This window comes from Pseudophryne corroboree, chromosome 8, assembly GCF_028390025.1.
Source record: "Pseudophryne corroboree isolate aPseCor3 chromosome 8, aPseCor3.hap2, whole genome shotgun sequence".
NCBI lineage: Eukaryota > Metazoa > Chordata > Amphibia > Anura > Myobatrachidae > Pseudophryne > Pseudophryne corroboree.
Genome location: NC_086451.1, coordinates 37,296,745 through 37,322,246, shown reverse-complemented (window position 1 = coordinate 37,322,246; position 25,502 = coordinate 37,296,745). Strand labels below are relative to the sequence as shown.

Here is a 25,502-nt window from a genome sequence, read left to right as displayed (position 1 = left end):
TTGCTGGTAAATGTCTCCACGGAGCAATTTATAATTCATTTTGATGAACATCATCTTCTCCACACGCCGATCGCTGACAAGGTGACCGGCTGCACTAAACACTCTTTCGGAGTACACACTGGAGGGGGGGCAACTTAGGTAAAATAAAGCTAGTTTGTGCAAGGGCCTCCAAATTGCCTCTTTTTCCTGCCAGTATATGTACGGACTGTACGACATGCCTACAGTGATGCTGTCACTCATATAATTGTCCACCATTCTTTCAATGGTGTCAGAATCATATGCAGTGAGCCAGTGACAGTAGACGACATGTCAGTAATCATTGGCAGGTCCTTCAATCCGGACCAGATGTCAGCACTTGCTCCTGACTGCCCTGCATCACCGCCAGCGGGTGGTTTGGGAAATGTTATCCTTTTTCTGACAGCTCCAGTGGCGGTAGAAAATGAAGGAGAAGCTGTTGGCGGGTCACGTTCGCTTGACGACAATTGTCTCACCCGCAGGTCTTTGAACATCTGCAGACTTGTGTCTGCCGGATAGAGAGATACAACGTAGGCTTTAAACCTAGGATCGAGCACGGTGGCCAAAATGTAGTGCTCTAATTTCAACAGATTGACCACCCGTCAATCCTGGTTAAGCGAATTAAGGGCTCCATCCACAAGTCCCACATGCCTAGCAGAATTGCCCCGTTTTAGCTCCTCCTTCAATCTCTCCAGCTGCTTCTGCAAAAGCCTGATGAGGGGAATGACCTGACTTAGGCTGGCAGTGTCTGAACTGACTTCACGTGTGGCAAGTTCAAAGGGTTGGAGAACCTTGCACAATGTTGAAATCATTCTCCACTGCGCTTGAGTCAGGTGCATTCCCCCTCCTTTGCCTATATCGTAGGCAGATGTATAGGCTTGAATGGTCTTTTGCTGCTCCTCCATCCTCTGAAGCATATAGAGTGTTGAATTCCACCTCGTTACCACCTCTTGCTTCAGCTGATGGCAGGGCATGTTCATGAGTGTTTGCTGGCGCTCCAGTCTTCAGCATGCGGTGGCCGAATGCCGAAAGTGGCCCGCAATTTTTCGGCCCACCGACAGCATCTCCTGCCCGCCCCTGTCGTTTTTAAAAAAATTCTGCACCACAAAATTAATTGTATGTGCAAAACATGGGACGTGCTGGAATTTGCCCACATGTAATGCACGCACAATATTGGTGGAGTTGTCTGATGTCACAAATCCCTAGGAGAGTCCAATTGGGTTAAGCCAATCTGCGATGATGTTCCTTAGTTTCCGTAAGAGGTTGTCAGCTGTGTGCCTCTTATGAAAAGCGGTGATACAAAGCGTAGCCTGCCTAGGAATGAGTTGGCGTTTGCGAGATGCTGCTACTGGTGCCGCCGCTGTTGTTGCTGCGGGAAGCAATACATCTACCCAGTGGGCTGTCACGGTCATATAGTCCCTAGTCTGCCCTGCTCCACTTGTCCACATGTCTGTGGTTAAGTGGACAGTGTGTACAACTGCATTTTTTAGGGCACTGGTGACTCTTTTTCTGAAGTCTGTGTACATTCTCGGTATCGCCTGCCTAGAGAAGTGAAACCTAGATGGGATTTGGTACCGGGGACACACTACCTCAAGCAATTCTCTAAGTCCCTGTGAACTAATGGTGGATACCGGATGCACGTCTAACACCAACATAGTTGTCAAGGCCTGAGTTATCCGCTTTGCAACAGGATGACTGCTGTGATATTTCATCTTCCTCACAAAAGACTGTTGGACAGTCAATTGCTTACTGGAAGTAGTACAAGTGGTCTTCCGACTTCCCCTCTGGGATGATGATCGACTCCCAGCAGCAACAACAGCAGCGCCAGCAGCAGTAGGCATTACACTCAAGGATCCATCGGAGGAATCCCAGTTAGGAGAGGACTCGTCAGACTTGCCAGTGACATGGCCTGCAGGACTATTGGCGTTCCTGTCTAAGGAGAAAATTGACATTGAGGGAGTTGGTGGTGTGGTTTGCAGGAGCTTGGGTACAAGAGGAAGGGATTTAGTTGTCAGTGGACTGCTTCCGCTGTCACCCAAAGTTTTTTAACTTGTCAATGACTTCTGATGAATCCGCTCCAGGTGACATATAAGGGAGGATGTTCCTAGGTGGTTTATCGTCCTAACCCCTACTTATTACAGCTTGACAAAGGCAACACACGGCTTAACACCTGTTGTCCGCATTTCTGTTGAAATAATTCCACACCGAAGAGGTGATTTTTTTTTTTTGTATTTTGACCAGGCATGTCAATGGCCTTAATCATCCCACGGACAACAGGTGTTTTCCCGGGTGCCTGACTTAAACAAACCACCTCACCATCAGAATCCTCCTCGTCAATTTCCTCCTCAGCGCCAGCAACACCCATATCCTCATCCTGGTGTACTTCAACAGCAGGGTCGAAACTAGGATTTTTGTCACCCGGGGCAAGGTAAGGTAGTCATTTGACACACACACACACCCCCCCCCCCCCCCCCCCCCGGCAAAAAAAAAAAAAAATATTTTACAATAAATAAATAAAAATAATAATAAAAAAAATTAAAATAAATAAATACATGAATAAAAATATTATATATATATATATATATATCTCTCTTTCAGAACTTTTTTACCTGAAAAATTGCCTTTTCTAACATGAATTTCATATCCAGGAAAAAGTGTCCCCATTTTACACAGTACGACAGGCAAGTGTCCCCATTCCCCATTTTACACATTGCGGCAGACAGGTGACCCCATTTTACACATTGCGGCAGACAGGTGTCCCCATTTTACACATTGCGGCAGGAAAAAGTGTCCCCATTTTACACATTGCGGCAGACAGGTGACCCCATTTTACACATTGCGGCAGACAGGTGTCCCCATTTTACACATTGCGGCAGGAAAAAGTGTCCCCATTTTACACATTGCGGCAGGCACGTGTCCCCATTTTACACAGTACGCTGGCAAGTGTCCCCATTTTACACATTGCGGCAGGAAAAAGTGTCCCCATTTTACACATTGCGGCAGGCACGTGTCCCCATTTTACACAGTACGCTGGCAAGTGTCCCCATTTTACACATTGCGGCAGGAAAGTGTCCCCATTTTACACATTGCGGCAGGAAAAAGTGTCACCATTTTACACATTGCGGCAGGAAAAAGTGTCCCCATTTTACACATTGCGGCAGGAAAAAGTGTCCCCATTTTACACATTGCGGCAGGCACAGGTCCCCATTTTACACAGTACGCTGGCAAGTGTCCCCATTTTACACATTGTGGCAGGAAAAAGTGTCCCCATTTTACACATTGAGGCAGGCACAGGTCCCCATTTTACACAGTACGCTGGCAAGTGTCCCCATTTTACACATTGTGGCAGGAAAAAGTGTCCCCATTTTACACATTGAGGCAGGCACAGGTCCCCATTTTACACATTGCGGCAGGCACAGGTCCCCATTTTACACATTGCGGCAGGACGGTGGTGGAGGGAGAGAGAGAGAGAGGAAGGGAGAGGGGCTGACTTACATTTGAAGCGGTTCTCGCCGCTCTTCAGCCGCCTCTCCCTCCTCGTCCGGTCTGCGCGGCTCCCCCTTCTCCCTCCTCCGGCGGGGTTTCGTGGAATGACGCGTTTGCGCCGTGACGTCACGACGCAATCGCGTCATTCCGCGAAACCCCGCCCCCCGAGCTGGGCACTCGGGAGAAGGGGGTTTCAACGTTATAAAAGTGCCGCGGCGGGTGTTAGGGGGTCTCGGCGCCCCCTCCAATCCGGCGCCCAGGTCGCCTGCCCCCCTAGCCCCCCCCCCTAGTTTCGGCCCTGTCAACAGTGACATATTCAATTGGAATATCAGGAACTGGACTGTGGGTGCTCTTTCCAGCACTTGCAGGGGGCGTGCAAATGGTGGAAGGAGCCACCTCTTCCTGTCCAGTGTTGGGAAGGTTAGGCATCGCAGCCGACACAATTGAACTCTCCTTGGAGATTTGTGATTTAGAACAACGCACAGTTCTTTGCTGTGCTTTTGCCAGCTTAACTCTTTTCATTTTTCTAGCGGGAGGATGAGTGCTTCCATCGTCATGTGAAGCTGAACCACTAGTCATCATGAGGAACATAGGAGAGGGCCTTAGGCGTTCCTTGCCACTCCGTGTCGTAAATGGCATATTGGTAAATTTACGCTTCTCCTCAGACAATTTTAATTTAGATTTTTGGGTAATTTTACTGAACTTTTGCTTTTTGGATTTTACATGCTCTCTACTATGACATTGGGCATCGGACTTGGCAGACGACGTTGATGGCATTTCATCGTCTCTGCCATGACTAGTGGCAGCAGCTTTAGCACTAGGTGGAAGTGCATTTTGATCTTTCCCTATTTTACCCTCCAAATTTTTGTTCTCCATTTTTTAATGTGTGGAATTATATGCCAGTAATATATCTGGAATTATACGGCGGAAATGTCTGGAATTAGATACCACTAGATAGATACCAGATACCACTGTGTCTAAGTGCCGCTCCCACAATGCAATGCGTTGCGCGATGACTTCATCGCGCACCGCACAGCAGTACCGGCACGGGGGGGGGGGCACCACCAGTAGCAGATCTTGCCACAGCGGCGGCGCCCTCCGGATGGCGGCGGTGCCCCAGGCAAAAATCCAGTGTGCCCGTAGCAAGAGCCGCTACTGACTACTGTACAAGCAGTTCCTGAGGGATTAATACTAGCAGACCAAGCCCAGTTGTACTGTACATGTCCTTTCTGCAATCTTCCAACAAACAGATTTTATCTGCCATCTAGTGGACATTTGTGTTATGAATCTGTAGACTGCTTGCACTTTTCTGTTCTGTATTACAGTACCGTTCTTCTTGCAGAGTGCCTCTACTGCCACTTAGTGGTCTTGTTTGGAACCACCTACAGATATTTCTATGAATCTGTTATGAAAGATGTTTTCTTTTCCCCACTTTGTGACATAACCAAGACAATCTGGAATGTCCAAATGTGAATAAAACCACCAGGAATGATGTTCCCATAAATAGCACTAAGAGAACTAGTGTAGTTCAAGGTAACACTGAGGACTCCAAATTTTTGATTAAGGAGATATTTGTTATAAATTGTGGCAAGCCCCCGAATATAAGAATCCTTATCACTGTACAGTATATCGTGGCAATATGGATGTTTTATTCACTTAATATAAATCTCCGGCAGAACATGGATGACAAAAGCCGGTCCCAGCTATCGGGAAGAAGTAATTGCATCCGCAATCACTTTACTTCCACCTACGGACACCCTTATAGCTAGTGCTTATGCATGACTTTCCAGCTGGACTTGCACAAAGCAGAATAAGCCGCAATGCACAGTGCAGTCTCCTGCAGCCTGCCAGAAAGGGATTGCAAGATCCCTATTTAGCAGCATGGCCCCAATGCAGTCAATTGGCTAATGCCCTCTGAAGATGGCTTTAGCTCATGGAGGTGAGAGCTTTCATGACCTTGTTAAATACTATCCCAATAATAAAAAATAAAAAATAAAAACTGCTAGGCCTGGAAGACAAAGAGCAGCCAGAGAGTGCAGAGCAGCGCTGTGTCTGGAAACTGAGTGGCTGTGTCATAGTTCCGCAGGAGAGGGCTGTGAGATGGCGTGTCTCCTAGAAAAGCCAAGGAAGAAGCACAGAGGGACTGTTGCCAGGTGATTGACCTCAGGGGCAGATGTACTAAGCTTTGGAGAGTGATAAAATGGAGAGAAGTAAAATGCCAGGCAATCAGCTCCTAACTGCCATGTTACAGACTGTCTTTGAAAAACGACAGTTAGCAGCTGATTGGTTGGTTGGTCTCTCTTCTTTTTCGCTCTCCAGTGCTTATAACATCTGCCCCTCAGGAGGACCCAACCAGAGGCAGAGAGGCGTTGTCCTGGTAGTCCTGGTAACAGTGTCGGACTGGGACATAAAGGGCCAAGGGCCCACTGGGGGAATGCAGTTGTAGGGCCCCTTGCTTGTCTACCCATTAGAAACTGTATGTTCTGAGCCCCTTGATAAATATATATGTATAGTAAATACTGATAGTGCATGCATGATAATGTACAAGATTGAGAACAGCAATGCACTGTAGAAAATACACCATAGTCCTGTGCAGCATAATGTAATACATGTATAGTGTATAACTCAAGTGCATAGTCTTGAACCGGATACCTAGAGGTGAATGTGGGCCCACAGGCAGTGGGGCCCACTAGTGGTTTCCCCTGTACCTCTGTGGGCCAGTCCACCCTGCCTGGTAACCACTGATGTCAGTAGGAGCTGCCTAGTGACCTGGATCCCCAGCCATTCACATTATAGGAGGTGGGGACAGAGTTCAGCGGAGCTGTCCGGAGCTGTGAGGTGCTGATCCATCTCAGACAACAGCTGCTAGTGTGTGTAAATATATGCGGCATACACCTACGGATAGGGAGGGTTAGGGTTAGGAGGCATGGGGGCAAAGGTAAGTAAAATTACCTTTCCCTGTCGGGATTCTAAATATCGGGATGCGTTGTCGGTATTCTGGAGTAAAATCAATCCTAACCCCTTTGCATACTGCAAAATAATCATATTCCCATTTAATCCTGCCTGCTAAACACGCGTTTATTTTTTATTTAATAAGTTTACTAAGTATTTTTAATAATATATCTAAATATTTAATTTCAAAAATATAACTAGGGGCTGTGTCCATAGGCCCCCATTGTAAAATGACTTGCCATCTTCCATCAGAAATAGCCCTTTGCCAGTGGCAAAAGATCCCCAGCATTATGAACCTCCACCCCTCTAGTGGTTATAGATCCCAGTGGAAAAGCCCCCACCCTCACCCCCAGTGTCGATTGGCACTTCGGTTTAGCACCCACTCTCCCCACATGTCACTATGTGTCATTTTTAAAAAAAATATATATCCCCCAGCTAAAAAAAATACCATCCCCACTCCTGATTTCCGACTGCTGCTGCCCTCCGTCTCTGGCCGCTGGCGCCGCTCCTCTGATCTATGGGAGAAACGTCATGACGTCTCTCCTATTAGAACCGCATAGACACTAGAGGTCAATCATGACCCCTAATGTCTAAGTGCCGCTCCCACAATGCAATGCGTTGCACGATGACTTCATCGTGCACCGCACAGCAGTACCGGCACCGGGGGGGGGCACCACCAGTAGCAGATCTTGCCACAGCGGCGGCGCCTTCAGGATGGCGGCGGTGCCCCGGGCAAAAATCCAGTGTGCCCGTAGCAAGAGCCGCTACTGACTCCTGTACAAGCAGTTCCTGAGGGATTAATACTAGCAGACCAAGCCCAGTTGTACTGTACATGTCCTTTCTGCAATCTTCCAACAATCAGATTTTATCTGCCATCTAGTGGACATTTGTGTTATGAATCTGTAGACTGCTTGCACTTTAGTGTTCTGTATTACAGTACCGTTCTTATTGCAGAGTGCCTCTACTGCCACTTAGTGGTCTCGTTTGGAACCACCTACAGATATTTCTATGAATCTGTTATGAAAGATGTTTTCTTTTCCCCACTTTGTGACATAACCAAGACAATCTGGAATGTCCAAATGTGAATAAAACCACCAGGAATGATATTCCCATAAATAGCACTAAGAGAACTAGTGTACTGTAGTTCAAGGTAACACTGAGGACTCCAAATTGTTGATTAAGGAGATATTTGTTATAAATTGTGGCAAGCCCCCGAATATAAGAATCCTTATCACTGTACAGTATATCGTGGCAATATGGATGTTTTATTCACTAAATATAAATCTCCGGGAGAACATGGATGACAAAAGCCGGTCCCAGCTATCGGGAAGAAGTAATTGCATCCGCAATCACTTTACTTCCACCTACGGACACCCTTATAGCTACTGCTTATGCATGACTTTCCAGCTGGACTTGCACAAAGCTGAATAAGCCGCAATGCACAGTGCAGTCTCCTGCAGCCTGCCAGAAAGGGATTGCAAGATCCCTATTTAGCAGCATGGCCCCAATGCAGTCAATTGGCTAATGCCCTCTGAAGATGGCTTTAGCTCATGGAGGTGAGAGCTTTCATGACCTTGTTAAATACTATCCCAATAATAAAAAAAAAACTGCTAGGCCTGGAAGACAGAGAGCAGCCAGAGAGTGCAGAGCGGCGCTGTGTCTGGAAAATGAGTGGCTGTGTCATAGTTCCGCAGGAGAGGGCTGTGAGACGACGTGTCTCCTAGAAAAGCCAAGGAAGAAGCACAGAGGGACTGTTGCCAGGTGATTGACCACAGGGGCAGATGTACTAAGCTTTGGAGAGTGATAAAATGGAGAGAAGTAAAATGCCAGGCAATTAGCTCCTAACTGCCATGTTACAGACTGTCTTTGAAAAATGACACTTAGGAGCTGATTGGTTGGCAGTTTATCTCTCTCTTCTTTTTCACTCTCCAGTGCTTATAACATCTGCCCCTCAGGAGGACCCAACCAGAGGCAGAGAGGTGTTGTCCTGGTAATCCTGGTAACAGTGTCGGACTCGGACATAAAGGGCCCACTGGGGGAATGCAGTTGTAGGGCCCCTTGCTTGTCTACCCATTAGAAACTGTATGTTCTGAGCCCCTTGATAAATATATATGTATAGTAAATACTGATAGTGCATGCATGATAATGTACAAGATTGAGAACAGCAATGCACTGTAGAAAATACACCATAGTCCTGTGCAGCATAATGTAATACATGTATAGTGTATAACTCAAGTGCATAGTCTTGAACCGGATACTTAGAGGTGAATGTGGGCCCACAGGCTTTGGGGCCCACTGGTGGTTTCCCCTGTACCCCTGTGAGCCAGTCCGACCCTGCCTGGTAACCACTGATGTCAGTTGGAGCTGCCTAGTGACCTGGAGCCCCAGCCATTCACATTATAGGAAGTGGGGACAGAGTTTAGCGGAGCTGTCCGGAGCTGTGAGGTGCTGATCCATCTCAGACAACAGCTGCCAGTGTGTGTAAATATATGCGGCATACACCTACGGATAGGGAGGGTTAGGGTTAGGAGGCATGGGGGCAAAGGTAAGTAAAATTACCTTTCCCTGTCGGGATTCTAAATATCGGGATGCGTTGTCGGTATTCTGGAGTAAAATCAATCCTAACCCCTTTGCATACTGCAAAATAATCATATTCCCATTTAATCCTGCCTGCTAAACATGCGTTTATTTTTTATTTAATAAGTTTACTAAGTATTTTTAATAATATATCTAAATATTTAATTTCAAAAATATAACTAGGGGCCGTGTCCATAGGCCCCCATTGTAAAATGACTTGCCATCTTCCATCAGAAATAGCCCCCCGCCAGTGGCAAAAGATCCCCAGCATTATGAACCTCCACCCCTCTAGTGGTTATAGATCCCAGTGGAAAAGCCCCCACCCTCACCCCCAGTGTCGATTGGCACTTCGGTTTAGCACCCACTCTCCCCACACGTCCCTATGTGTCATTTTTTTTATAAATATATATCCCCCAGCTAAAAAAAATATTTCTATAAGGCAGTCTCTACCCCTAGTGCCAAAAGATGACCCCACTACCTTTTAGTCTCCCCTCTGCTGGTTTAGCCCTACCCTCTCATCTTATAGTAGAGCACAGCGGAGCGTGGGGCAGGGGGGACTGATCAGTCCCCCTGTAGCAGCTGATCTCTGCACAGTGGCAGAACTAGCGAGCGGTGCGACCAGGTGCGACAAAATGCTTTGGGCCCTTCCATCCCATCCAAGTCCATCCCCTCACCCCTGGAGAGGATCTGGTGAGGGGGACCAGCTCAGGGCCAGAGAAATGGATACCTAGCAACAGTGCCGTCACTATGTGCAAGAAACGCCATCGGAGCCCCCCCACCTCCATGTAAAACAGGGGCATGGCTTTGTGGGGAAGAGGTGTGGCCACAAAATAGTACCACAGCATCCCCTTGTTACACATTACGGCAGACAGCGTCCCCTTTTTACACATAACGGCAGACAGTGTCCTCTTTTTACACAGTACGGCAGACAGCGTCCTCTTTTTACACATTACAGGAGACAGTGTCCCATTTTTTACACATTACGGCAGACAGCGTCCTCTTTTTACACAGTACGGCAGACAGCATCCCCTTTTTACACATAACCGCAGACAGCGACCCCCTTTTTACACAGTACGGCAGACAGCGTCCCCTTTTTACACATAACGGCAGACAGCAACCCCCTTTTTACACATAACGGCAGACAGCGTCCCCTTTTTACACAGTACAGCAGACAGCGCCCCCCTTTTTACACATTACGGCAGACAGCGTCCCCTTTTTACACATTACGGCAGACAGCACCCCCCTTTTTACACATTACGGCAGACAGCACCCCCCTTTTTACACATAACGGCAGACAGCGCCCCCCTTTTTACACATAACGGCAGACAGTGACCCCCTTTTTACACATTGAGGCAGAGAGAAAAGAAAGAAAGAAAGAAAGAAAGAAAGAAAGAAAGAAAGAAAGAAAGAAAGAAAGAAAGAAAGAAAGAAAGAAAGAGAATTATACTTACAGTCTCCGGTGGCTCAGGCTCCTCGTGCAGCTTCTGGTAGATGATGATCCCGGGCAGGAGAGAAGGTGGAGGAGGGAGGTGGAGGAGGGAGCCGCAGCAGCACTGTGTTATTGGTAGAGGCGCTGCTGCTGCTGTCCCTTTCCTTCCCCATTGGCTGTCCTCCGCCGCTGTGAATGCTGGGATGCGCTTCCCAGCATTCACAGCGGCAGAGGACAGCCTATGGGTAAGGAAAGGGACAGCAGCAGCGCCTCTACCAATTACAGTGCGCTGCTGCGGCTCCCTCCTCCACCTCCCTCTTCCTTCTTCGCCCCCGTAGCCGCTGCTCCTCTCCTGTCCTCGGCGGCGGCTGTGTGCTGCGGGCGGCGGTTGCAGCAAACAGCGGCATGTAATGAGTCATTACATGCCGCGCTGCTTTGGGCCCCTAGACAGTGGCGGGCCCCAGTGCAATGCACTGGTTGCACTGGCGGTAGTTCCGCCACTGTCTCTGCACATGCACTTTTAATTCGCATGGCATTCCGGGGTGTGATTTTTGGAGTGATGTTGACGATTACAGAACACAACATCAATCCCAGGGAGCTTCAGCAGCAGGAGGAAATCTCTTCTGCACTTGTGAGCGTCAAACATATGGGAAGCATCCTGGTCAGGTAACACACTCCTGGCTGCAGCCACATCCCTTCCGTTAGTGCCAACAAGGGGTTAAAGGCAAGACCTCCAATACTTGATGATGTCTCTTTGACAGCCAGAACGCGGCGTAAAAATGGTACTGTAATTGAGAATCCCCTATGAACAGATCAGTGCTCATTTTTTAATTTTCTTCTGCACGTGCGTCACGCCTCCTGCTGTATTATTAATCCGAGCTGCATGCTAGGACACAGTATTGGATCATCTCCAACACCGGGGGTCATTCCGAGTTGATCGCTCGCTAGCAGTTTTTAGCAGCCGTGCAAACGCATTGTGGACGCCCACTGGGGAGAGTATTTTCACTTTGCAGAAGTGCGAACGCTTGTGCAGCAGAGCGCATCCAAAATCATTTTGTTCAAAACAAGACCAGCCCTGTAGTTACTCTTCATGTGCATTGATTCTAACATTGGAGGGACGGCTTTTGACGTCACACACCCGCCCAGCGTTCGCCCAGCCACGCCTGCGTTTTCCCTGGCACACCTGCGTTTTTCTAAGCATTCCCTGAAAACAGTCAGTTACCACCCAGAAATGCCCACTTCATGTAAATCTTCCTGCGTTCTGCTGTGCGACAAGAATGTTCATAAGACTCTGTGCAAACCCACGATGCTCATTGTACCTGTACGACATGCCTGCGCATTGTAGTGCATACACATGTGCAGAAATGCCGATTTTTTTTAGCCTGATCGCTGCGCTGCGAACACCGGCAGCTAGCGATCAACTCGGAATGACCCCCATAATCTGCAGGCTGCGTGACCTATGGGGTTGCACAAGCCAGCTGCTGCAGGTCAGAGCAAGAGGCCAGGACACATTTTGAGAGACTGAGGTCGTTGCCACCCTATTCCCATCTCCCAAATGGCATCAGACTGTCAATCACTGATAGTCTGATGCCATACTGCAACCGATGGGGGGGATTCAATTGTTTGAAAAGTCGGTTGGGTGTCTGTTTTTTCCAGTCTATTAGATAGGAAAAAACAGACACCCAACTGCTTTTTCAAATAATTAAATTCCACCCAATGAGTTTTATCATTCACAACAAGTTTTATCACTCGATAAATGGGCCCCTTAGAATTGGTTCCTCAATGTGAATGCCCTATAGCTTTAAAGTTTCCAAAAACTTCTATATCAAAATATGGCATGGTACTCATTTTATACTGCTTCCATGTATACTGCTGAACAAACCCTGGGCATAGGCCATATGAACGAATGTCCAGAATGCCATTGGAGTACCAAGCAGGTACGGTGGCCCTACCGCATGTTGATTGAGGGGAACCAGCCAGGGTTGGACTGGCCCACAGGGGTACAGGGGAAACCACCGGTAGGCCCTACAGCCTGGGGACCCACCCCCTCCTCTAGGGAACAGGTTCCAGGCTGTGCTGTTACTAATCTAGTACATTATCATGCATGCAATACAGTATTTACTGTATATATTTATCTAGGGGACCAACACTTGCAAAATGGTTAGGCAAACCAATGTGGTGGCTGGGCACACCCCCTCTAGAAACTTGCCACACCCCTAAACATGGGCCCCTACCACTGTTTTCCCCCGGTGGGCCCTACATGCCCCAGTCCGACACTGGAACCAGCTAATTTCTTAGTTAGAGCCAGCTCTGATGAAGTGTCACAGGTTGTTGTTTTTTCATTCTGTGTAGACTTAAGGATTCATTTATGTTCTTTTCCTACAAAATAGTTGCTGCGATGCTTTCTTGATCTCCTGGTTTCTCATGCTGTAAAGTATCGGGTTCATAAGCGGTGTCAGTGTTGTGTATAGCAGAGATTTCACCTTATGTTCATTGGGTGTGTTTCCCCCAACTGGAAACATGTATATAGCAAACAACGGCCCATAGAAAGTGCACACAGCGGCAAGGTGGGAGCTGCAAGTAGAGAAGGCTTTTCGCCTTCCAACATTAGACGTGATTTTAATAATAGCGACTAATATAAAGAAATAGGATGCAATGATGAAGGCAAAAGGAAGACATGACAGAAGAATGGTGAGGAAAAAGTCTTCAAACTTCACATTATAGGGGTCTGCAGAGACCATTTGTAAAATTGGGGAAAAATCACAAAAGAAATGGTCAATTATGTTGGAACGACAGAAGCTCAGTTGGCCTATTAGGGCCACTTCGCTTTGCATTAGAATGATTCCAATGGCCCAGGGCCAGAAAGTCAGGTGAAAGCATAGTTTATGGCTCATCAGAGATGAATAGTGGAGGGGGTAACAGATAGCCAGAAATCGGTCAAATGCCATTGCTGGGAGGATCAGTGACTGTGCATAGGTTGCAACGCAGTGGAAGTAAAACTGGACAATGCAGCCCGTTTTGGATATTGTAGCTCCTTCTGACCATGTCACCTGGAGCAATTTTGGAATCATGTTAGAAGTCAACATAAGGTCGGCCAATGCCAAATTCCTCAGGAATATGTACATGGGAATATTGAGGTGTCGGCATGTTGAGATCAAGGTGATTATCAGGCAATTTTCAGTTACTATCAGAAGGTAGACCACAAGGAACAGGCAGAACAGTAGGATCTTGATGTTGTGGATATTGTGGAATCCAAGAAGGATGAACTCTGTGAATGTGGTTTCATTGGCTTTGCACATTGTTTTAGATTGCTTGTTGTTGTCTGTAAACATAAAAGGAATAAAGTTATGAGGATTAACATGTACTGTATATTATTCTCCATCCCTGAGACTCATCACAGTGTTTATACTGTACTATTATATTCTGGAGAGGGATAGAGTTTCATCATCAGATCCTTAGGGCACACACAACGTCTGAAGCCACCACACCCAGCCTAGTGCATATTCACATGTTAGTGATTCCCACATATGTGACCCATTGCTTTCCACATACAGTGCCTCTTTTTAGAGGTGGACTCAGAAGCGCTGCAGCTGTGTCAATTGGCACTGGCAGTCTTTGATTTAAGGCATATTCCAATATAAAGTCCCTCCCTTGGGTACATCCATGTGTCCGAACGGCAAGGCCTGAGACACCCACTGCCAGCATGCATACACAGAGTTATTCTTTGATGCCACCATCGGTCACACCACCAAAACTTGCATCAACCCTATTGCAGGTGCAGTTTCTCCATCCAGGTATGGCCTCCAATGAGACCGGTTGAGCGACTGTGTACACAACCATAGGAAGCCCGTAAGACATACCATCTCCATGGAACGCCCACACACTTTCAGTACAGTCCTTGCGTGCGCCTGAATTCACAACTGAATGGAAATAATTGGGATGCATGCATTGTGCGACTTAGACACAAGCGCAGTAGCAATAAGTCGTTGCACTGATGTTGAGTTGTAGGTAGATCGGGCATTGTAAGAATCTGTTTACAAATGAATGACTCTTCACGTTGGTCTGATTGGTCAGGTGGCTTCTTTATTCTTCACAAATGTTACGACAGCACATTTGTCCACATTATATGGCTTCCTGACACTAGCTATGCCACACCGGCCCAAGCTATCATCCAGCTGCTGGTCAGCATCAGAAGCCCTGCCCACTAAATCCCACAATACTTTATACCTTTGCACACACCAAATCATTTACAACTCTGGGGGTCATTCCAAGTTGATCGCTGCCGTTTTTTGCAGCGCATCGATTAGGTAACTCCTGCACATGCGTATGCACTGCAATGTTCAGGCGCGTTGTACAGGTACAAAGCGGATCGTTGCTGAGCGATGGATTTAACAAAGAATCCATTTGCACAGCCGATCGCAAGGAGATTGACAGGAAGAGGGCGTTTGTGGGTTGCAACTGACCATTTTCTGGGAGTGTTTGGAAAAACGCAGGCGTGACTGGGCGTTTAGAGGGTGGGTGTCTGACGTCAATTCCGGCACCAAAAAGACTGAAGTGATCGCAAGGGCTGAGTAAGTTCTGGGCAACTCAGAAACTGCACAAAATGTTTTTGCAGAGCTCGGCTGCAAAGCCGTTCGCACACTTGCAAAGCGAAAATACATTCCCCCGTGGGCGGCGACTATGCGTTTACACGGCTGCTAAAAACAGCTAGTGAGCAATCAACTTGGAATGACCCCCTCTGTCCATTGCCCAACCCAAGAACATGAAATATATAATCATTTTGTGCCAATCACACTTCTTAAAGTGTGAATTTTTTGATGGCAGTAAATATAAACTCAAAACAATTTAGTTTCTAAGGGACATCTTTGTACTGTAGAAAACTGCTCAATTGTTTTCAATTTTAAACACAGGAAGTTTCTGCTTGCAAAAAACAAAAGTAGCCATTGTTGATAACAAATGTAATCTATTTTTAACACATCCAGTTATTTAAAAATGCATGTTTTTTCAATAATTTCTAGCAGAATTACAGAACCGTAAAACTAAAATTTATTTTGGTTTTCTCTGATAGCAAATGGGCAATAGAAACTCATCATTAAATTTACCAGAATAGAAAATAGCAAGTGGGAACGATTATCACTGTATGTCCCCATTTACAATGAAAACAATTATATCAAGATAGTTGCTGGCTTTTCTTTAGCAGGTGTTAGTTAGGCGTGGCATTTGATATGCCGGATGTTGGGATCCCGACAGCCGGCATACGACAATTTTTCTCCCTCTTGGGGGGTCCACGACCCCCCTGGAGGGAGAATAAATAGCGTGGCGTGCGTAGCATGCCACCATACCCGCAGCATGGCGAACACACCCGTTAGTTAAAATGCACATGCAGTCTGCTGATATCAGTTATGTTTAGTTGGAGTTAGCACTCGGTATAACTTATACTTCACCATTTAGGTTGTTAATTGGGGTTAGTCCAAAGGCGTTCCTCCTAAAACAGGTAGTATGCCAAGCCTTCTCTGTAATACTCCATGTTTGTGGTAGGAGTCCCAAAAGCGCTTAAACAAAGGCTGACATGCTTGGAACGCTGTAAAAAGGAGTTGTGCAGCGGCTTGTGGACACCAGGGGATGCTGGCTACTATTGTGTGCTGCGACTTCCGGGTTCGGTGCTTCCTGCTTCCAGTAATGCGTTCCACTCATTGTTTACATCCACTGACGCGTTTCTCCGCCTGATCGGATGGCACTTTCATAAGAGAGTGGGATGTCAGTCACAGTGGCTTCAATTTATCTCCCTCAGGGGTGCCTGATTAGTTATCTTGATTAACCATTTAAACGTGTTTTAATAGTGGTATTGATCTAATCCAGGCATTCCCAACCACGGTCCTCAAGGCACACCAACAGTGCAGGTGTTAGTGATATCCAGGCTGCAGCACAGATGGTTAAATCAAAATAACTGAGCTACTAATTAAGTCACCTGTGCTGAAGCCTGGATATCACTAAAACCTGCACTGTTAGTGTGCCTTGAGGACCGTGGTTGGGAATGCCTGATCTAATCAAACCAAATTATATCTGCATCCCTATTTCCAGTACATTAGACTATGATGGTTATCCACCATTAGGCTTTAAAAAGCCCATCAGTTTAGAGTGCTATCTTTATAAATAGAGAGAGAGTAGTGAGTATTTGGTACAATACATGATAATACATTATCTTATATTATATTATGTTCATTATTGGATTAAATAATTACTATATGATAAAATAGGACAATTGTATAGCAGATTGAGGTAATATTTCCATGTCTCCATAAACACAATGTATATGATATCTTCAAATATATAAAGGGACATTACAAAGAGCTATGAGGCGATTTATTCATTGAGAGAACTCTGCACAGGACACACGGACACCCTCTGAGGATAGAGAAGAGAAAATTTCGTACCCAACGTAGGAAAGGATTCTTCACAGTAAGGGCCATAAGGATTTGGAACTCTCCGCCAGAGAAGGTAGTAATGGTGGACTCAGTAAATACATTTAAAAATGGATTAGATAAATTTCTAACTGAAAAAAATATCCAAGGATATAGCATTTCAAATAATTATATTTTGGGAACAGCACAATTCATAGTTGTTAAATAGTCTTAAAACACCACTTCCGCAGGGACATTATAGTTGTCTTACTGTAGCTTAATGCAGAATAGTGTACGAATTATAATACAGGTTGAACTCGATGGGCAATTTGCCTCTTTACAACCTCATTAAATATGTTACTATATATAGCAGATATACCTCTGGGACGAGTATTCATACTGTATATTATTAAGTTCAGTATTTTCATTTAGGCCCATGGGTTCCAAAGTTTTTAAACGAAAAATCCAAAATGCCTCCCTCCTGCATAATAAATTAAAAAGATCTCCTCCTCTGTCCGTTAGTTTGATTTGTTCCAGGGCCTACACCCTTACATTGGCAATATTGCCCTGATCACACTGATTAGTATGTCGTGACAGACAGGGGCGTTTCTACAAAGGAGGAGGCCCGTGTGTGATGGGCCCCCACCTCTGAACGGTGCTGTAGACTCCGGCATTGTGCCGGAGTCTACTGCGCACGCGCAGGTCTCCAGAAACATGGCGCCCGCCATGATCCGAAGACCAATTTAGCTAACGTGCATGCACGGTGGCCATTTTGGCGGCGATTTCCACCGTGATCGCTGCGCCCACCACTGGACTCCGGTATGGTAAGTATTTAAATGGGTGTATTATGTGCAGTGTGGGCCCCCCCTGGACCCAGGGGCCCGTGTACACCGTACACATTGAACCCATTATAGAAACGCCAATGGTGACAGACTATGTAGAGGACTCTTTTTTCTGAAGTTTCTTCTGTGTTCTAAGAAGCTCACTTTCAGTTTTCTTATTGTGCGTCCTACATACTGTTGACCACAACCACATTCAATCAGATATACCACATATGAAGAGTCACAATTTATAAAATCCTCTATATAGAAAGTCTCCCCTGTGTTCTAAGATTCAAAGGTTTTGTTTTTAAAGTTCACATTACTATAGGTAAGTCATTTAGTTTTTGCACATCTGAAGAATCCCCTGGGTTTCTCAGCCAACGAATCCATATTACCATTCCCTTTATCTACCACATTCTTTATTGGTGGCTTCTTTTTTTAACATGCTAGGAGCCAGTTTTTGCTTTTTGTCATATTTCCGAATTTTTGTACGCGCATTTTACATTTGTACCTATTTCTGATTCTAATAATGGATCAATTTTAAGAATTTGGGTGTTTTTGTGGACTATATGTCTTATTTCTGTAGCATGTGTATTGTATTGTGTCACAAAAACACATTTATTGTTGCCACTATACTCATCATTAGGTTTGGACCTAGTTCTACTGCCCAACAGTGTAGTTCTTTCTCTCTTGTCTACATCTTCAAGTGTCTTTGTGAGGATGTAGTTGGGGTATCCTTGTTCCTGAAAAGCAGAATAGACCCTCTTAACCTGTTCTTGATATCAATTTTCCCTGGAGCAATTATTTTTAATTCTAAGAAATTGACTTTTGGGGATATTGTCATGCCAAGCTCATAGAGGACTACTTGTGTATTTCAAACAGTTATTAGTATCGACCGGTTTGAAGTGGGTTTCAGTGTATATACTTTCACCCCTGAACATGAGCGCAATGTAGTCTGATCCCTATTGCCCTCACTTGTGAATTTTAACCCATATATGTTAGAATTTAACAAAGGAAGTGATTGAAATGAGATCCTCATCCCAAACAAAAAACAAATCATCTATATAGCGTCCATAGAGGATCAGGTTTGCCCTGAAGCTACAACCCCAAATGAGCTCATCTTTGAGCGTGCCCATATATAGGTAGGCGTAACTTGGGACAAAATTGGTCCCCATGGCAGTCCCCATATGACTGTAAACCAGACTTGGGTCCCATCCCCAAGATATCTCATTATGGTAGGCAAATATTTCAAAATACAGAAAAATCAGATGCTTAAAATACTTCTGTCCGCAATCACTTAGGATCTGGGAGACTCAACCTGTAGCTTATACTTTAAATACTGAATTAATGTCTACTCCAGTCTGTGTTTTGTGTGAACTGGAAGTGTTGCATCTAAGCATTTGCAACTCTGTCCATTGCCCAACCCAAGAACATGAAATATATAGTCATTTTGTGCCTTTCACACTTCTAAAAGTATGATTTTTTTGATGGCAGTAAATATAAACTCAAAACAATTTAGTTTCTAAGGCACATCTCTGTGCAAAATTTCCCCGTTCTTTTCAATTTTAAATACAGGAAGTTTCTGCTTGCAAAAAAACAAAAGTAGCCATTGATGATAACAAATGCAATCTATTTTTAACACATCCAGTTATTTAAAAATGTATGTTTTTTTATAACAGAATTACAGAACTGTAAAACCAACATTTATTTTGCTTTTTTTTTCCTGATAGCAAATGAGCAATAGAAACTCATTATTAAATTTACCAGAATATTTTAAAAAGCTGCAAGAGATTTGTCATTACAAAAATGTGAATTTATATCTTAACAATCTTGAAGCAATCCCAGTTGCCTTTTCAGAATTAAGAATATATTAATTGATTTAACAATGTCATATTACTTTAAGATCATACAGGCAGGTATAATGAAAAGCATCCTATGGGTGTTGTTTTAGTTTATTCTTATATAAATATTAATGAGAAAAATAAAGTATAATATCAAGTTCCATTTATTATATTTTTGATTAAATATTAATGAGGTTTTTTTATACTTGTACTTTTTAAGATAAGTAACTACATCACCAATAATTTATACTATTTGATTTTGTTTTAACATATTATGAATTCATTTATTTTAAATGTGTTATTTTGTTAAACATATAAGTAGAAAATGTTGCACCAGTGCTAAAACTAGAATATTTTCTTCTGCAATGGCAAAATGAAGGAAAGTAACCCCTCCTACAGAAAGTGTGCAGAATAAATATAACAATCTGACAATATACCTTATTTTGCTTTAGGTCCAGGCCTTGCTTGAAAAGAAAAGAATAACTGATCATTATTACTGTCCCTTTTATACCTGTCTCACATAAAAAAAAATATCTTATGTATTTGATTGTATGCCATTTGCCATCAAATCCCTCGAGCACTAATTAGAAGTTTATGAAAGTCAAGAGAAAATAAAACATTTCAAAACAGATTTTTTCAATGAATTCCTTTAATAAACAAGTCATTATATCATCCAGCAGAGTGCCACAGATGTTCCATATCCTGCCCTGATGTCTCTCACTATATAAATAATTAAACAGAGAACAATGCAATTCATTGCATATACTAAATAATTGCTGGTTGTTCTTCAGTAATAATAAAGTACAATTTTGGCAAAAATGTAAAAACAAATAATTTGTCAAGGAGCAATTAAAAATGTTATCTTTGAACTAACATAGTGAATTTGGTTAAGTAAATAAAGACGTTATCTTTTTAAACAAACTATTTTGTAAGCAATCTTGACAACCAATATTTCATTTTCGATGATAACAGTAAAATTAATAGGTTTTTTTTTATACTCATATAGGGGCCTATTCGTTATGCTATTTATCAGGGGCTGGGTTGCCCCGATAATTAAGTATCGAACTTGCTGCAAGTAGCAATGATGGATACAAAATCACGGGAGTAATTCAGCATTGCTCCTGTGTAAAGACAGCGGGATCCAAAAATCAGCTGCCCCATGAATCCTTTCACCGCTGAAACTTCTGACTCGGCAGTGAACTTGGGTTCACGCATGCAAAACTTCCAGTAGAAGAAGCCAAACAGGGGCGGAGGGGTCCAAAAGGATCTTTTTTTGTTTCCGGTCGTGTTCCAAAGGAGCGGTCATGCTGCAATAAATGCCATCTGAAGATAGCAAAGGTTCCCGCAGTCAAGGTCCGAAAATTTAGTATTTTCAGAGCTTGTTGAAATGTTCCCATACAGTTGTATGGGAACAGCAAACCAGATTGGAGCTGAAAGGTAAGCAGGAAATTTCCATGAAATCTCCTGCATTACCTTTATAATGAATGGCCCTGAAACTTAATTTCTAAAAAAGCAGGTGAAAATATTCATTTTCACCTACTATTTTAGAAATTAAGGAATGATGAATAGACCCCATAATGTATTTTTGGTGTTGTGTCAGCAAGTTACTTGAATAAAACAATAAAAAATGAAGAAATTGTGTTACTAGGCATGAGAATTTCCTAGTTTAACCATATGTTGGTCCTCATGATAGTACTTGCCAATGATGTACTGTTTTTTTATCAAATTTGATATGGTATGGTGAAATAATCTTGTTGAATGACAACCGTCAATGTTTTCTGCGTGGGTCATTGTTTGTCTTTGACGTGCAAAAGTTCAGGATTGCGTTGCATACAGTTTTCCTGCATGGCATCTGCACAACCACTTTATGCCAATTTTGCCCAATGGGATGTGGTTCAAATACCAACAGCCAGGATCCCAACAGTCAGAAGACCGACACTCACGGCGGTAAGTACACACAATGCCGAGATCCCCTTAGTGCCAATCCAGATAGGGATAGGCACTAGGGGGAGGGTTAGGGTTAAGCTGTGAGGGTGGGGGAGATTAATGTTAAACTGTGGGATGTGGGGTGAGTAGAGTATGGTTGTGGGAGGAGGAAGTATGGGCTAGGCTGCGGAAGGATGGTTTAGGGTAGAGATTAGGAGTAGGGTAAAAATACTTACCAGGATGTGTCAGGATTCTGGACATCAGGATACTGCTGTGGGTCTTCTGACAGGATCCAGACTGACGGTGTTTCGTACCCAACCCTTGGCCAACATGAGCATTTACAGATTGCTTTTTGATCTCGACATTGCATATAGGGCCCAATTCAGTTGATCCAAAACTTGGTCCTCAAGGTATACTTACATTGCAGATTTTAAGGCTATCCATGCTTGAGCAGAGGTGACTTAATTATTACCTAATTAATTTTGATTGAGCATGAATATTGTTAAAACCTGGATCATTATTGTGCCTTGAGGATTGAGTTTGGGAACTACTGGCCTATTTCATGTTTGTATGCAATGCAGATGTTCATGCAACTGAGCGATTATCGGCAGGCTGTGCATGTGCTGCGATTGCACTGCATAGACACCAAGGCAGTGGATGGAAAGCCATCCCGGTAAATTTATGAAAGCAGCCCTAATGGGGACAGGGTCTATTGTGGGGGTGGGGTCTGTTGAGGGGGTCGAATTTGGCCTCATAGGTTCGGCTTATGAGTTGGATGCAGTTGTGGCCTTCCTTTCATCATTTGTGTTTGTGACTTTATGCTAATGACACTACAATGCAGTTCCTTAGTGTACATCCTTGCAAGTATGCAAGGACTGAGATGCCCACTTTTTGTGCCTACAGTTGTCACCATCGGTCGTACAATTGAAACTTTGACCAGCTCTATGCTAGAGCAATTCAGCATCTCTATATGCAACCAGTATCAGCAACACGCCCACACTGTTACATCTAGGTCTGATTAGCCAACCCCATGTAACCACATAGGAATGCCCAACACATTTCATGCTTCATGTTGTGTGTGTCTGACTCTGTATGAACAACATTGCGGTGCATGCATGCACGGTGCAACTCCGACACAAGCGCAGATAAAAAACATGGACCAAGAAAAAAAATTAAACACATTGGCCCTCACAGGAAAAAAACACACACACACACACACACACACACATTGGTCCCCACAGAAAACAATGAAACAAATTGGTTCCCACAGGAAAATAAATAAAAGTATAATATAGCTTTTCGTATTACAATTTGTTTCAAATTTCCACTACTGTTTGAAAGGCCCAAAAGGTTTTATAATTCTTGGCCTTTAACATCTATATAATCATTTTGTAATTAACATTTATGTAGCGCTAGCATATTTCATTGCCCTTTCTTTTAAAGTCGGTAAGGGAGTGATTGGGAACGGAAAGTGGCCCTGGAATTTTTTTTAGACATGGCCTCACATGGGCAGCAGCAGAGGTATACCATGTAACCATGGCAGCAGCACCACCCCGCACATGTCAACAAACAAAACAGGCCCCACGTACATATCAGCCCACCGGGAATCTTCTGTGTGCTCCCTGTGGCCAATCCACCCCTGCACCCAGTTACAGTTTCGTAGTCTAAGCATTTTCAGCTACGTAGGCAAGTGCATATAAACATGAATTAGTCCCTTAGACTAGAGATGTGCACCGGAAATTTTTCGGTTTTTGTGTTTTGAGTTTGGATTCTGTTCCGCGGCCGTGTTTTGGATTCGGACGCGTTTTGGCAAAACCTCCCTGAAAAATTTTTGACGGATTCGGGTGTTTTTTTTTCAAACCCCCCTCAAAAACAGCTTAAATAATAGAATTTGGGGGTCATTTTGATCCTATAGTATTATTAACCTCAATAACCATAATTTCCACTCATTTCCAGTCTATTCTGAACACCTCACACCTCACAATACTATTTTTAGTCCTAAAATTTGCACCAAGGTTGCTGGATGACTAAGCTAAGTGACCCAAGAGGGCGGCACAAACACCTGGCCCATCTAGGAGTGGCCCCAAACAGCACATGATGCAAAGAAAAGAGAAAAGGAGGTGCACTGTGGTCGCTGGACGGCTAAGCTAAGCGACACAAACACCTCAATATCACAGGAATTATTCATTCTAATCAATGGTATTATTGGTCCAAATCACTGGAAGAAAATTACAAAATCACAGGAATTATTTGTTCTAATCAATGGTATTATTGGTCCAAATCACTGGAAGAAAATGACAAAATCACAGGAATTATTTGTTCTAATCAATGGTATTATTGGTCCAAATCACTGGAAGAAAATGACAAAATCACAGGAATTATTTGTTCTAATCAATGGTATTATTGGTCCAAATCACTGGAAGAAAATTACAAAATCACAGGAATTATTCGTTCTAATCAATGGTATTATTGGTCCAAATCACTGGAAGAAAATGACAAAATCACAGGAATTATTTGTTCTAATCAATGGTATTATTGGTCCAAATCACTGGAAGAAAATGACAAAATCACAGGAATTATTCGTTCTAATTAGAGATGAGCGGGTTCGGTTCGTTGAGATCCGAACCCCCCCGAACTTCACCCATTTTACACGGTTCCGAGGCAGCCTCGGATCTTTCCACCTTGCTCGGTTAACCAGAACGCGCCCGAACGTCATCATCCCGCTGTCGGATTCTCGCGAGATTCGTATTCTATATAAGGAGCCGCGCGTCGCCGCCATTTTCACTCGTGCATTGGAGATTGAACGGAGAAGACGTGGCAGCGTTCTCTCCCCTGAAAAGCTCCGTAATCTGTGCTCAGTGTGCTGAAAATATCTGTGCTCAGTGTGCTGAAAATAATCTGTGCTCAGTGTGCTGAAAATATCTACGTTCTCTGCCTGAAAACGCTCCATATCTGTGCTCAGTGTGCTGCAAATCTCTGTGCTCAGTGTGCTGCATTGTGGGGACTGGGGACCACCAGTATAAAAATATATACTATTCTATAGCTTCTATACTGCTTGTCAGGACACATGTGTCACAGTTACACCGCTCTGTACTGATATATATATATATATACAGTAATATATATACTATTCTATAGCTTCTATACTGCTTGTCAGGACACATGTGTCACAGTTACACCGCTCTGTACTGATATATATATATATATACAGTAATATATATACTATTCTATAGCATCTATACTGCTTGTCAGGACACATGTGTCACAGTTACACCGCTCTGTACTGATATATATTAGAGATGAGCGCCTGAAATTTTTCGGGTTTTGTGTTTTGGTTTTGGGTTCGGTTCCGCGGCCGTGTTTTGGGTTCGACCGCGTTTTGGCAAAACCTCACCGAATTTTTTTTGTCGGATTCGGGTGTGTTTTGGATTCGGGTGTTTTTTTAAAAAAACACTAAAAAACAGCTTAAATCATAGAATTTGGGGGTCATTTTGATCCCATATTATTATTAACCTCAAAAACCATAATTTCCACTCATTTTCAGTCTATTCTGAATACCTCACACCTCACAATATTATTTTTAGTCCTAAAATTTGCACCAAGGTCGCTGGATGACTAAGCTAAGCGACACTAGTGGCCGACACAAACACCTGGCCCATCTAGGAGTGGCACTGCAGTGTCACGCAGGCTGGCCCTTCAAAAAACCCTCCCCAATCAGCACATGACGCAAAGAAAAAAAGAGGCGCAATGAGGTAGCTGACTGTGTGAGTAAGATAAGCGACCCTAGTGGCCGACACAAACACCGGGCCCATTTAGGAGTGGCACTGCAGTGTCACGCAGGATGTCCCTTCCAAAAAACCCTCCCCAATCAGCACATGACGCAAAGAAAAAAAGAGGCGCAATGAGGTAGCTGACTGTGTGAGTAAGATTAGCGACCCTAGTGGCCGACACAAACACCGGGCCCATTTAGGAGTGGCACTGCAGTGTCACGCAGGATGTCCCTTCCAAAAAACCCTCCCCAATCAGCACATGACGCAAAGAAAAAAAGAGGCGC

General features: G+C 44.2%; 1 protein-coding gene across 1 annotated transcript in view; it reads right to left on the bottom strand.

The window, feature by feature from the left end:
* Positions 1-12,825: 12,825 nt before the first annotated feature.
* LOC134949737 (olfactory receptor 11A1-like) overlaps positions 12,826-25,502 on the bottom strand; it is a 33,908-nt gene continuing 21,231 nt past the window's right edge. The window contains exons 2-3 of the mRNA XM_063938487.1: positions 18,193-18,424; positions 12,826-13,781 (exon numbers count right to left, since the gene is read on the bottom strand). Coding sequence (XP_063794557.1) covers positions 12,826-13,781; positions 18,193-18,424 — 1,188 coding nt within the window. The remainder of the gene's footprint in view (positions 13,782-18,192; positions 18,425-25,502) is intronic.